At 38.5% G+C, this 14,804-nt stretch overlaps 1 protein-coding gene across 18 annotated transcripts in view; it reads right to left on the reverse strand.

The window, feature by feature from the left end:
- The window catches only part of S100PBP (S100P binding protein), a 41,465-nt gene that overhangs the window by 23,339 nt on the left and 3,322 nt on the right, over positions 1–14,804 (reverse strand). For 6 of the 18 annotated variants that reach the window (XM_003307956.5, XM_001164617.6, XM_009453119.4 and 3 more), the window contains 4 exons: positions 10,124–10,240; positions 8,623–9,455; positions 7,475–7,563; positions 5,489–5,592 (listed from right to left, as the gene is read on the reverse strand). In XM_003307956.5, the coding sequence (XP_003308004.1) occupies positions 5,489–5,592; positions 7,475–7,563; positions 8,623–9,453 (1,024 nt within the window). In that variant the 5' untranslated portion in view covers positions 9,454–9,455; positions 10,124–10,240. Of the gene's footprint in view, positions 1–1,486; positions 1,515–3,172; positions 3,219–5,488; positions 5,593–7,474; positions 7,564–8,622; positions 9,456–10,067; positions 10,241–12,902; positions 13,929–14,804 lie in introns of those variants that run through there. The other 12 variants (XM_054665446.2, XM_054665437.1, XM_009453129.5 and 9 more) reach the window with 7 other exon arrangements.

Here is a 14,804-nt window from a genome sequence, read left to right on the forward strand (position 1 = left end):
GTAGGTATAGAGTTTTAGATTTGCAAGATGAAGAGGTTCTGGAGATATGTTTCACAACAATGTGAATATATGTAACATTACTGAATTGTGCACTTAAAAATGGTTAAGATGGTAATTTTATGTTAGATGTATTTTTTTTTACCACAATTAAAAAAAAAGATTAATGGGATCATGTCAATAGGAACAAGAGTCATCTTGAAGGAGCTCCCATTTATCAAATTTGAGACAAATTGAGCATCAAAAAGAAAAACCAAGAACAGTAGCTATAATTGATTACAACATATTGATTCTTTAAAAAAATCCATGAGGTTATAGTAATAGTAAAGTAATAGAAAATCTTTATAAAAGAATGCTAGTTAATAACTGTAGAAGAAATTATATATTTAGAAAATGAACATTTTTTTCTTTTGAGATGGAATTTTGCTCGTTGCCCAGGCTGGAGTGCAATGGCCTGATCTTCGCTCACTACAACTTCTGCCTCTTGGGTTCAAGAGATTCTCCTGCCTCAGCCTCCCAAGTAGCTGGGATTACAGGCGCCCACCACCATGCCCAGCTAATTTTTATATTTTTAGTAGAGACAGGTTTCATCATGTTAGTCAGGCTGGTCTCGAACTCCTGACCTCAGATGATCCATCTGCCTCAGCCTCCCAAAGTGCTGGGATTACAGGCATGAGCCACCACGCCTGGCCAAAAAAGAACATTTTCTATGTAACTCCCAGTGCAGCAGCTCATTCAAGCAAGGATCATCAATAAATGCTCAAGCAATTAGGTGAACAGTTAGTTGTTGGGGAACAGGATATTCACATGGTACCAAAGCATCACCCCACAGATAATTTACTAATTAAAAAGGGGTAAATGTACTTTACGATGGAAAGACATGGCAGTTAACACCTTAACAAACTTAGTATTACTATTTGTGGAACAACCTGTCATTAAGTGTCATATATGCCTGCTGATTTGATTAGAAGGATATAGTGTAGGGTATAGTGTAGGATGAATACACAATAGCACCTAGGAATTATCCCTGCCAAAAACACTTAATTTGAATCTAATCCCACCTCTGGACCCAGCTTCTAGTTTACAGGAAATACAGAGAATGGAGGAACAAATTAAATGATACCACAAGAAACAGACAAAATTCAGAATGTGGGACAATCTATAAAACAAGTGACCTAAATTAAAAGAGATTAAGGAGACAATAACTAAATGTGAACTTTGATTAGATGCTATTTCACCAAAGTTACAAGAATATATTTTTGGGACAACTATGGAAATTGGAATATGGAATATATATTAGATGATTTTTTAAAAATTATGATTAAATATAAATTAACAATAAACAAAAAACATTTAACCTGACCAATTATTAACACAAAATATGTTAAAATTTACCTATCAAATTGGTGACACTAAAAATTAATACAATTTTTTGGAGCAGGACCATCTGGTAACATGTAACAGTTTTTTAAATGTTTATATACTTTACCCAGCAATTCCACTTCTAGGGATTCATCCTATAGAAATAAGAGTTGTACATAAACATTTATTGACCAGAATGTTCACTGCAGCATTACTAATGAAAATGGACACAATCTAATTTACCAAGATGAAATAAATTATATAATAAAATACTTTGTAATCATTAAAAATCTTAATTTCAAATATTTAACATGAAAAGGTCCTTAAAATACATTAAGTACAAAGAAAGCAGATTATAAACTATTAATATGTAATTTCCCTGTATATATTCTACCTTACAGGAAAGATTATTATCAAAATGTTAATTTTGTTATTTCTAGGTGGCAGGATAGATTTATAGGTGATTTTAAGTTTTTTTCTTTGTAGGAGAGAGAATCATTATTTCTAATGTCTGAAAGAATAAAAAATGGGCTGGGTGCTGTCTCACGCCTGTAATCCCAGCACTTTGGGAGGCCAAGGTGGGCGGATCACTTGAGGCCAGGAGTTCGAGACCAGCCTGACCAAAATGGTGAAACCGTGTCTCTACTAAAAATACAAAAATTAACCAGGTGTGGTTGTCTGCGCCTGTGGTCCCAGCTACTCAGGAGGCTGAGGCAAGAGAATCGCTTGAACCCGGGAGGGAGAGGCTGCAGTGAGCCGAGATCGCGCCACTGCACTCCAGTCTGGGCAACAGACTCTGTCTCCAAAAAAAAAAAAAAAAAGAAAATAATAAAAAATGAAAGACAGAACAAAGTTATTTTTCATGATGCTAGAGGGCAGAACTAGGAACTACCACTAGAAGTTATAGGGAAGCCACGTTTGACTCAACGTAAGGAATAACGTTCTAACAACTAAAATTTTCTAAGCAATGAATGACCTGCCTTATGAGGTAATGCGTTTTGCATTATTAGAACTCTAAGCAAAGGCTAAACGGTCACCTGGCAAAAATATATAGAACAGACTTATGTGTTAGGAGATTAAAGAGAAGCTCCTAATGATCCTTTTCTACTTTAAGTACTTATAATTTCATAGAAAGTTTTCCATTTGCAGGGATACCAGAAAGGAAGTTGTTGGTATTTCTTTTTAAGTGTTATTATTAAAAAAAAAACCCATGGGGCACTAAACTAAAGAGATTACACTTACATTAGAATAATGGAGTTGAAGGATGATTTACTTTGTTACATTCTACATCAATAATATATACATTATTGATAAAGTGAAAAGAGATAACTAACCCAATGGAGAGGATTCAAACTGAACTGACAAGAACTACATTTGAATCTACTCCTTACTAATTTCTCTGTGTCTGATAACCTGAAGAATTACACTTTTTCAAGGTTAAATGCAATAAACATCTCAAAAGGAAGGAGGACAAGAAGTACTACGCTCCCCTTTTGTGCTTCTGGCTGCACTATAATTCACATACAAATGGAGGAAAGGTGAAGAACATACCACCCCCGCCCTTGCAATAAGGTATATACAAATCTTATGATTTTGGATGTAGGAATACTGGGCAATGGGAAGTGATAGAAAAACTTCATATTATACTGGGTTCCTGGAAGGCAGAAGGAAGTGCCAGAGGTCTGTGAAATTTTTAGAGTAATTTGTAATGCTGAAAAAAATGAATGCCCTAAAAGACGTGCTTAAAAAACAACTTTTTAATTATGGAAATTGTCAAATATACACAAAAGTAGAAAGTATACTCACCACTCACCTTCATTTATCAACATTTTATCAAAGCTGTTTCCAGTATTTTTTGGCTGTGATTTAAAAACAAACACTAGATATAACGCTATTTTACCTAAAAAAAAAACTTCAGTATGAAAAAATATCCTTTCTTGCTGGTAACAGCAACTATTCAATAAATGTTAGTTACTAGAGCTAGGTACTGTTCTATGCTTTATACCTGTATAATTTTCATGTAAGTTAAGCCTTGTCATTATCCCAATTTTACAAATCAATATTTAATGGCTCACCCAGCCAGTAAGCAGTGGTGCCAAGATGTGAACCCAGATGTTAACTCTAGACTAGACTTTACTCTCTCAACCACTAAAGTATGCTGCCTATTCACTATAGTTATTCTAGCTATTCTTCATGGGATATAGATTGTTGTGGTAATACTGGGAAAGGAACTGCTGAATGGGGAAAAGATTGAAAATGATGTTATAGTGTGAACAGCTGCTCTTTGCTTTTCTCGGGAAATTTTCTTTAAATGCTCCAAATGAGAGAAAACATAACTGGATATCATCAGTGTCAACTGCCTAGGATATTAAAAAAGGAGTCAGCTCACAGAGGGAAAAGCAATGACATGACTAGGCCTGTTCCACAGAGCTTGAATATAGACAGGTTTCTTTTAAATTTGCCCCTCCAATGATGGGGGGAGAGGTGGAGAGGAGAGGTTTCTCTACTTCTATCAGACCTAAAATAGTTCTAGCAAAGGGATCTCACAAGCAGAGGGCTAAGAAATCAGTGTAAGTAATATTTGGTTGCTTATGAAATATTCAGTGAAAAATAAAAGGATACGGGATAAAAAATTCTTCTGACTGATGTCTCATCATAATATTATAAAACAAACAAGAAAAACTACTACATAATTCAAGATTTGTCAAAAGAAAGAAGAGTCTCCTCTGCAAAAGGACCAAAAATTCTCCTAAAACCCTCCCTAGTGATTTACAATAGATCTTAGAGTAATTAAACTAATTATCTTCTCTGTGGAGCTCACCTAGGGCATCCTCCTTCCCCATCTTCCACTTTTCCCAAACACAAGCAGAAGGACTCCTTCCCTGCTCCTACTGTACTTTATATGTAATTCTATTAGAACTCTAATCAATACTGCAGTGTAATTATCTTCTTCTCTAGGCTATGAATTCCCAGAGGGCCAAGACCCTATCTTACTCCTCTTTACATTTCCATTTCCAATTCCTTATCTTCAAAACTACCACGACTGAAATACTCGAGAAAGTTTGCTGAATGAATGAAGATGACAGAATATGGAGTGATTTTTTTTTTTTTTTTTTTGAGACAGAGTCTCAATTCTGTCACCCATGTTAAAGTGCGACGGCATGATCTTGGCTCACTGCAACCTCTGCCTCCCGGGTTCAAGTGATTGTTGTGCCTCAGCCACCTGAGTAGCTAGGATTATAGGCATGTGCCACCACGCCTGGCTAATTTTTTTTTTCCCAAAAGAATACGATCCGGCTAATTTTTATAGTTTTAGTAGAGATGGGGTTTTGCCATGCTGGTCAGGCTGGTCTTAAACTCCTGGCCTCAAATGACCTGCCTGCCTCTGCCTCCAAAAGTGCTGAGATTACAGGCATGAGCCACCATGCCTAGCCTGGAGTGATCTTTTTAATAAGTGATTCTTTTATCAGTATAAAACCTCTCTAACCTCTTCACCTTCAGTTCTTCCCGTAAGTCTCCCCTTTAGGAGCTTTCCCATCAGCCAATAGTTCAGGCTGAATGATAACATGGACTGTAGTCTCTTGAGAGCTGGAGAAAGAATCTAGTCACTTTGGTTTGCAATATCTTCTAATGAAGTGGGGAGAACACAACTTGAAGGATCTGGAAGGTAGCCAAACCTTTCAAGAGCTTTTATTCAGAAGCCAAAATGCAGAATGGTGTTTGAAATGCCTGCTTTTAAATGCTGAAGGTAACAGGAGAAATAAAACATTTCAAATTTTAAAAACCACTGATTAGTAAGCAGCACCTGGTCATCCACTTCCATTATTTTTCAGACAAAAAATCCCTAGCAAAAATGTACCGGTCTGGGTTAAAGCCCTCAACCATGAGGGAGGCACCTTTCATGTACTGTTGTAAACGTGCTTAGATCCCTCTCTAAAACTGGTTAACCAAACCACTTCGAGAATTATCTGGTTAGGCAATCCTTTTAAGTGAAAATCTTTTAAGTAAGGAAGTTATCTTTCTCAAGAATTTAAGAAAATTCTAAACAATCTACCAGTTTAAGCTGTTACACCGGAAAGAGAAAGTCACATCACATGTTTTATATGCCTTTCTCTGGGTACCATGTTACCTTGGTTAGTGTCCTCTGGGTCTTCTATATGAGCAATGACACTCCTGAGGTAAAGCTGCTTCTGCTGTTCTAGATTTGACTGTGAAAACGTTGGAACATTAGTCCTTGAATAAAGCAAACCAGAAAAAAGAAAAACAGCCCATTAGAAACAGGAATATAGCGTTTTGTAGAGAGAAGTGATATACTGCTGATTGATTAGAACTAAGTTTCAGAGGCAAAATTATCTTTATGATCGAGAGGCAGAGGACAGTATTAGTCATACACAAAAAAAACTAAAATGGAGTATGGAATCAAGAGAAAAAGAAGAGAAGCTGGGTGTGGTGGCTCACACCTGTAATCCCAGCACTCTGGGAGTCTCAGGCAGGAGGACTGCTTGACGCTAGGAATTTGAGACCAGTCAGGGCAACACAGTGAGACCCAAGAAATTTTTTTAAAAAATTAGCTGGACATGGCTGCATGTGCCTGTAGTCCTAGCTACTCAGGAGGCTGAGGAGGGAGGATGACTTGAGTCCACGAGTTCAAGGCTGCTGTGAGCTATGATCACACCACTGCATTCCAGCTTGGGCCACAGAGTGAGACCCTGTCTCTAAAAAAATCAAATAATTTAAAAAAAGACGAAGAGAAGGAAATAGATACAACCTCCTGCTAACAAGGAATAGAAAGGTGAAGATTACTAGTCCCTAGAGAAAGCATTTATTGAGTAATTCAAGGTTAGTCAGAAAATAGCTTTCTAGAGTGAAACTGAAAAGTTAAATGGGATAAAGACTGAAAAGAATCACTAGATCTGGCAATCAGAGCAATGATGACCTTGGTGAGAGCAATTTCTGGCCCATACTCATACTGACTGACTGTACTAAAGAATCAGTGGATGAGAATATTGAGATTGCAAATTTATTACTGTCCCAAGTAGCCTGAGTTGTGAGCTTTTGATTATCACTTACATTGTAAGCAATTCACAAGGTTTCTCTCAATTATGCAAACAAAATAAAAAACCAGGAAACTGGGATTCGGGATGATAGTCAAAGGAAACTTTAGCCTTGTTTGTAATAATTTAAATTTTTATTTTATTTTTTATACAAGGTCTGTCTCCCAGGCTGGTGTGCAGTGGCATGATCTCGGCTCAGTGCAACCTCTGTCCCCTGGGCTCAAGCAATCTTCCCACCTCAGTCTTCCTAGTAGCTGGGACCACAGGTGTGCACCACCACACCTGGGTATTTTTTTGTATTTTTAGTAGAGGCGGGGTCTTGCCATGTTGCGCAGATTGGTACTGAACTCCTGAGTTCTAGCAATTGGCCCACCTCAGCCTCCCAAAGTGCTGGGATTACAGGTGTGAGCCACCGTGCCCGGCCTAATTAAATTTTTTAAGCAAAATTAATGTAATAAATGTATAATCAAAAGAATTTTTTTAAATCTCACTGTAAGGAAGCTAATCTGATCCAACATTCTAAAAAAAGCTTTTTCTAGTAGATTCAATTTAAAAGGACCATGTAAAGACACTGCCATCTCCTGGCAACCAGAGAATAAATTGAAAAGATGACGCAAATTTGCAACCCCTACTGGAATTTTTCCGCAAGGGTAGTTGTATGCAAGTTGGGACGGACAACAAAATGATTTTCTACTACTTGTATTTTAACATTTTCGTTAAAATTATTCTAACCTCTTATCATATATGTGACCAGGCTGCCCCATGCACAGGAGAAGATATCTTACCTTTGTAGTGTTTTCGCTAATATGTCTATTTTGCTTTCAAAATAACCCTGTCAAGCAGCAGAGGAGGCATCATTAGCCTTATTTCATGCATAAAAACTGAGGTAAGAGATTAATTGACTTGCCAAAAGTCACATAGTTGGTAGTGCTAGAACTTCAAGTTTGCTTACTCCTGGAGTAGGGATTTTTTTCCCTGCACTAAGAGGAAACTGGGGAGGGGAAGAAAGAAATTGAAGAGAACCAAAATAAATCAGAATATTTAATTATACTTTACATTACCTGGTCTTAGTTTGTAGAACAGGAATGACTTTGCCTAGTCTTCTCTCATGGCCTTTCATCTTCCCAGAATCCTTGTTAAGAACATCCTGCTTTTTTGAGGAAAAGGAATGCAAAAGGAAAGGTGATTCTTAGTTATAAGAAAAGCACTGAAAACACTATTTATGGAAATATTTTTTAACTAAAGGCTACAAAAGCCTATTCGTGAACACTACTGTGTACCACGTATAACAGTAGTGCTTCAAATGAGATAACTGTAATCTTTTTCTGTAATCTTAAAAAAAAAAAAAAAAAACCCTGGCCAGGTGTAGTGGCTCATGCCTATAATCCCAACACTTTGGGAGGCCAAGGCGGGTGGATCACCTGAGGTCAGGAGTTCGAGACCATCCTGGCCAACATGGTGAAACACCGTCTCCACTAAAATACAAAAATTAGCTGGGCATGGTGGTGCATGTTTGTAATCCCAGCTACTCGAGAGACTGAGACAGGAGAATTGCTTGAACCCGAGAGGCGGGAGTTGCAGTGAGCCGAGATCGTGCCACTGCACTGCAGCCTGAGGGACAGAGTGAGACTCTATCTCAAGAAAAAAAAAAGAAACCCTACGTGGCAGGGATTATTACACTCATTTGGCAGATAGGGAATCGGGCTCAAAAAGGTTAGATAAATTGCCCAAGATTTTTCAGCTCTTTCATGGCTGATTCAGAGCTAGTGCTGTATCTTAATATATAGCATGGCAATAAAGATTGAGACATAGGCTGAAGCCCAAAGACAAGAAAAATAATAGAATTACCATCTTAGTAATTATTCAACAGAGGGTAATTTAATATTATGTGCCAGGTGACATAAATACATTATTTCATTAATCCTTATTATACTATGAAGTATTATTTACTCCAATTTAGATAAGAAACGTGGGGAAACATAGAGGCTAAATAATTAGCCCAGGGTCACAGTGCTAGTCAGGATTCAAACCCCAATTTGTCTGAATACAAAGCTCTGCCAGATTATAACAAATGTACCACTGTGGTGTAGGATGCCCACAGCAGGGGAAGTTGTGTACGTGTGGAGATAGCAGGTATATGGAAACTCTGCTATACATCTGAATAAAAATAATTTCATTTTTCTCTTCACCTTGAATAAAATGTACTTACTTTGTTTGATGAGGTGGAAACGACCAGAGATCTCATTTCACAACTTGACTTGTGTGAACCACCATTTCTGCAGGATAACTCCATATTAGGAGTCTCTGAATGGTCTGAGATCCGAGAGAATACAGACGTAGGGTTCTCACTGTCAGGCATATTTTTATCAGAGACAGTCTGTTGAAAGTTATTGTTTGAAGAAGAGAGCTGGGGCCCATTCCAGGCAGAGTTATTGGGGCTGATCCCTTCAGATTCAGTACAAAGTTTGCTTTCATTTGGGCTAAGACCATCTTCTCTCATCTCTTCTCCAAGGGAAGAGAGTTTTTCAGTATCTTTGGATGAATCAGTCTCATCCTTATCAAGCAGAGCATCACAAACTGTTGGATTAAATGGTGCAACAGTTACTTTTATAAGATTCTTTTCTAGTACAGAGCGTCTGTTTAATGGTTTAGTATGAGCTGGTCCATGACCACTTGATGTACTTAGCTGAGGTAGTTTGAAGAGGTCAGGAGTCTCAGCTACTGGTCCCAGGCTGTACGATGAATTTTTCTCTTGGGGAGTATCAAGTAGAATTTGACTCCCTCTTTCTCCCTTCTCAACATGCCCACCATCATCTTCCCCAGAAGACTGCTCATATGATGGGTCATCTTCCTTCAACAGTGCATCAATCTCTTCCTCTGTGTAATTTACATCACCATCATCTTCTTCTCCCTCTGACAGCTCCAGCAAGGAGTCATCCAATCCATCCTCATCCAAGCAATCCCAAGAAAATGGGGCACCGTCTTTAGGCAAGAGAGAGGTACCAGAAGACTGTTCAGAGGGCACCCGTGAGCACATCATTTCTGGAGAAATAAGAGACAATTTCACTGAGGAAGAGAAAATAACCTTATACCAACTCCAGTCCACTATATGTGGGTAATGTTCTAGTATTTCAAAATCTTTGCACTGTGACTTGTAGCATAAGAAATAATTTTAAGATATTTAACCTTACCAGAAACATGGAAATACACGTTAGAACAATGAGATACTTTTGCCTATCAAAATGGTGATAATTAAGATGCCATGATAATCTGGATTGGTGAGGATGTGGAGAAACGAGCATTCACACACTATCAGTAAAAGCGTTAAGTCAGTATGATATTTTGTGAAGAGTAATTTGACTATACCATCTGACCTAGCAATTTGACTTCTAGAACTTCATATATATATACATGGATGTTCAAAGTAGCCAAATCCTGGAGGCAACCTAAATGTCTATTACCAAGAGAACTGTTCAGTAAATCATGGTATGTTTGTGCTATGGAGTACTTTTCAATTATTTAAAAACACAATGAAGTAGATCTGTATGTACTATCATGGAATGATATCTACAACATACAAACAAAACAAATGTATATTATGTAAAATGTCTGAATATTCAGTTTACACTTTAACACAAAACAAAAATGTATTACTTTTGAAATAAAACAAAATTCGAGAACACAAGAAGGTAAATAACTGTCTTCCATACTGTGTGGAGCTGCTGGAGCAATCTCTGCCTTTGCCACGAGACCAAATGGAAAAAGGTTTCAGTTCCTGCTAGCTGTTCCTTTCAGGAGACTTGTCAAAATGATTGACTCCCACCTTCCTGCAGGCAAAAAGAAAATTAGAGGATCTTCTCATCACTTTCAACTCTGCTAATTACAAAGTCAACTGTATTATGCTTTAAGGTGCTCGATGTATTAATTTTAATCTTGATTTTTTTTGTAATACCAGAAAGTTGGATTTTCTGAGTCAAGAACACCAAAGAAATCTTCAAAGAAAAAAAAATTACGCAACTAAGCAAACTAGTTTTGTTCCTCCCAACAATTTATACTTTCTTAAGACTATCATCTACTTTAGTAGGATGAATACTGGCGTGGGAGTCCAAAGACCTGGGGTGTAGTCCTGGTTGTATCACTAGCCAGCTCCAATAACTTGGGTATGCCACGTGACCATTTAGACTTGTTTCCTCATTTACAAAATGGGAAAGGGATGGAAAAGGGGTGCTAGGCAATGTCTAAGGTTCCACCAAAATCTAAAAATTAATCATGATCACACACACACAAATCTTTATATATATATATATATATATATATGTATAGAAAAAATGCAAAAAAAAAAAAAAAGGTCATTAGAGATACAAACACAAGCCTGGGCACAACGTGAAATGCTGTCTCTACAAAAAAATAGAAAAATCAGCGGCGCATGGTGGCACACGCCTATAGTTCCAGCTACTCATGGGGCTGAGGTGAGAGGATCACTTGAGGATGGGAGGTCAAGGCTGCAGAGAGCAGTCATCATACCACTGCACTCCAGCCAGGGTGACAGGGCAAGACCCTGTCTCAAAAGAAAAAAAAAAAAAGATACAAACAAAAATTGATGACTATCATAACTCGCAGGGACCATAAAGGTAGGTCAAGGTTGGACTTTGTATCATTTTACTTTTCTACTTGAATATTTAGTTAGTTGTATAATTAAAACCTAGTTTTTAAACAGCTAATGACAGACCTAATCTATAATTATTTTCCAGATGGGAAAGGTGATAAAATGCTAGTATTTCACATATCTGAGAAGTATAAGAAATGCTTAAATACTGAACTCAAAAATTTGGAAAAGTACTTGTAGCCTTGTTAACTATAAAATTTCCCCTACTCCATGACCCTCCATACCACACCCTGAGCTTTAACTTTAGTTCATGCATTCCTTTTTTTTTTTTTTTTTTTTTGAGACGGAGTCTCTCACTCTGTTGCCCAGGCTAGAGTGCAGTGGCACGATCTTGCCATCTTGGCTCACTGCAAGCTCCGCCTCCCAAGTTCACACCATTCTCCTGCCTCAGCCTCCCGAGTAGCTGGGACTACAGGTGACTGCCACCACGCCCGGCTAATTTGTTGTATTTTTAGTAGAGATGGGGTTTCACTGTGTTAGCCAGGATGGTCTCCATCTCCTGACCTTGTGATCCGCCTGCCTCGGCCTCCCAAAGTGCTGGGATTACAGGCATGAGCCACTGCACCCAGCCTAGTTCATGCATTCTTTTAGAAGATATTTTTTGAGCTACAATCATCACACACCACAAGCTGCATGATATGTCTCTTTATGATTTCCAAGAAATCAAGGTATAGCTCCTACCCTCATAATGTATAATACATAATGTATAATCTTAATGTATAATCTTGCTAGAGAAACAACACTGAAAATTAAACACCAATATGAGATAATATAAAATGGTATGGACAATAAAGTACTAGAGAAAGAGAAGCAAAGGGAGGGATTATAGAGTTCTAGAATTAGAAGGGACCTAGTTAAACTTACTCATATTAGAAATGAAATGGGAGAAAAAGAAATATTAAATACCTATTATAAACCAGGTGCTCTGAGACACATTTTACAACTCTAACTTAGCCTCTCAACACAATTCTGTAAAATTAATCTTATCGAAGATATCATTTTCTGTTGTATTTAAACCTAGAGCTGCTAAAACTTATTTTATTTTACCAATACTATATTCCAGCAATTGTTGAGAGTTCTAGGTGTTGAAGCAGCTGCCTCTATGAAAAGTAATTTCTCTGCATTAGTGACTGAGTTATTCATTTCTTTAGGAAGCAGTTAGAAAAAAAAGTTTAGTATGGAAAACATTCTTTGACTTAAGAAAATTTATGGTTGTCAGACACAGGTATCACAGGCACTGGGGTTAAGCAGCTACATTTCTTAGATGCCCTTTCTGGGCCATTGCCCCCCATTCTAACTCCTTACAAAAGGTCTAGTTCAAGCCCTTGGTTGGCCAAATGGAGAGTTCGATAGATTTTTCCCTCTTGGGAAACTAAAGTTCAGAAGCATGAAGTAACTTAACTGAGTATACATAGCTAATAATGTTAGAGCAAGGATCGAAACCCAGGTCTAATTCCAAATGCAATGTTTTTCCCACTACATCTGTGACAGACTTGCACAGGATTGGTCAGCAAATGGCAGAGCTAGAATCCAACCTCAGGCCTTCTAAATTCAGTACAATCTATAACAAACTGTGCAAGAGTAAAGACCAAAGAGGGCTTTTGGTCTCTTGGAAAAAATATTTTAAGCCACCTTAATAGGACCAATATCCTTCGTAACCATTGCAATAATCAATTCCTACACAACATGACATCCAGATGCAAAAAAATGGGCTTTTCTGAGCTTCTCTTATGTTCCAAAAGATCTGGGAACAAAAGTATACAAAACAATACCATATATATGGTATATATAGAGAGGAGGAGATAATTTTAATTTGTACAAACCATTCTCTTTCTGATATCTGATGTTATTTCCTCATTTTCTTTTTTTTTTTTTTTTTGAAACGGAGTCTAGCTCTGTAGCCCAGACTGGAATGCAGTGGCGCGATCTCGGCTCACTGCAAGCTCTGCCTCCCGGGTTCACACCATTCTCCTGCTTCACTCAGCCTCCCGAGTAGCTGGGACTGCAGGCGCCCGCCACCACACCCGGCTAATTTTTGTATTTTTAGTAGAGACGGGGTTTCACAGTGTTAGCCAGGATGGTCTTGATCTCCCGACCTCAGGTGATCTGCCCGCCTCGGCCTCCCAAAGTGCTGGGATTACAGGCGTGAGCCACCGCGCCCGGCCATTTCCTCATTTTCAAAAGTACTTATTATAAAGAAAGTAAAACATATACATAAGTAACATAATAGTATAATGAACCACCACATACGCATCACTCAACCCCAATGACTATCAACTCATAGCTAATCTTGCCCCATCCACTTCCCACCTTTACCAGATTGTTTTGAAGCAAATCCCAGGCATTGTATCATTTCATCTGTAAATAACAACAATTCCTTATCATAAAATATACAGTTCAGATTTCCAATTATCTTATGTCATATTTTTTTTTAAGGCTAAAAAATAATCAGTATCCAAGTAAGGTCCATACAATGTGACTGGCTGATAATGTCTTATGTGTATTTTAATCTAAAAATTTCAGATCTTTTCCCCCTGCAATTACTTTATTAAAAAAACAATACGCGAGATGGCTTACGCCTGTAATCCCAGCACTTTGGGAGGCTAAGTTGGGCGGATCACTTGAGGCCAGGAGTTCGAGACCAGCCTGACCAACATGGCGGAACCCCATTTCTACTAAAACTACAAAGAAAATTTAGCTGGGCATGGTGACGCGGGCCTGTAGCCCCAGCTATTCAGAAGTCTGAGGCAGGAGACTCGCTGAAACCCAGGAGACGGAGGTTGCAGTGGGCAGAGATCGCACCACTACACTCCAGCCTGGGTGACAAGAGTAAAACTCTGTATCAAAAAAAAAAAAAAGAAAGAAAAAAGAAACAGGCCAGGCGCAGTGGCTCACGCCTGTAATCCTAGCACTTTGGGAGGCCGAGGAGGGCGGATCACGAGGTCAGGAGTTCGAGACCATCTGGACCAACCTGGTGAAACCCCAACTCTACTAAAAGTACAAAAATTAGCTGGGCTTGGTGGCGCATGCCTATAACCCCAGCTATTCGGGAGGCTGAGGCAGGGGAACTGTTTGAACCCAGGAGGCAGAGGTTGCAGTGAGCCCAGACCGCGCCACTGCACTCCAGCCTGGGTGACAGAGCAAGAGTCAGTCTCAAAAAACAACAACAAAAAAGCCACAATACCACGTATTATGTATGGATACATATATCACAAAATTATTAAAATATGCATGAAAGGCCGGAATTCAGGATGGTCTTGATCTCCTGACCTCGTGATCCGTCCGCCTCAGCCTCCCAAAGTGCTGGGATTACAGGTGTGAACCACCGCGCCCAGCCAACGTTTTATTTCTTAAGAAAACAATATCTCATCTTAGGCTACATGACGATAAATAAATAAGGAAAAAAAAATAGCAAGAAGAGACCTGAAACAAATATGGCAACCTAAGACAAAGCAGTATGCTAGGTATAATAATGTTCATTATTATGTTATTTTATACTGTTAAATTATTGTTATTTTTTTGAGACAGGGTCTCAGGTTTGTTGCCCAGGCAGAAAACAGTGGCATGATCATAGCTCACTGCAGCCTTGAACCCCGGGGCTGCTGGGACTACAGGTACACACCACCATACACGGCTAATTTTTTATTTTTATTTTTTGTAGAGACATAGTCTCATTATGTTGCCCAGGCTGGTATTGAACTCCTGGAGTCAAGCAATCCTCCTGC

The sequence above is a fragment of the Pan troglodytes genome, chromosome 1, assembly GCF_028858775.2.
Source record: "Pan troglodytes isolate AG18354 chromosome 1, NHGRI_mPanTro3-v2.0_pri, whole genome shotgun sequence".
Classification (NCBI taxonomy): Eukaryota; Metazoa; Chordata; class Mammalia; order Primates; family Hominidae; genus Pan; species Pan troglodytes.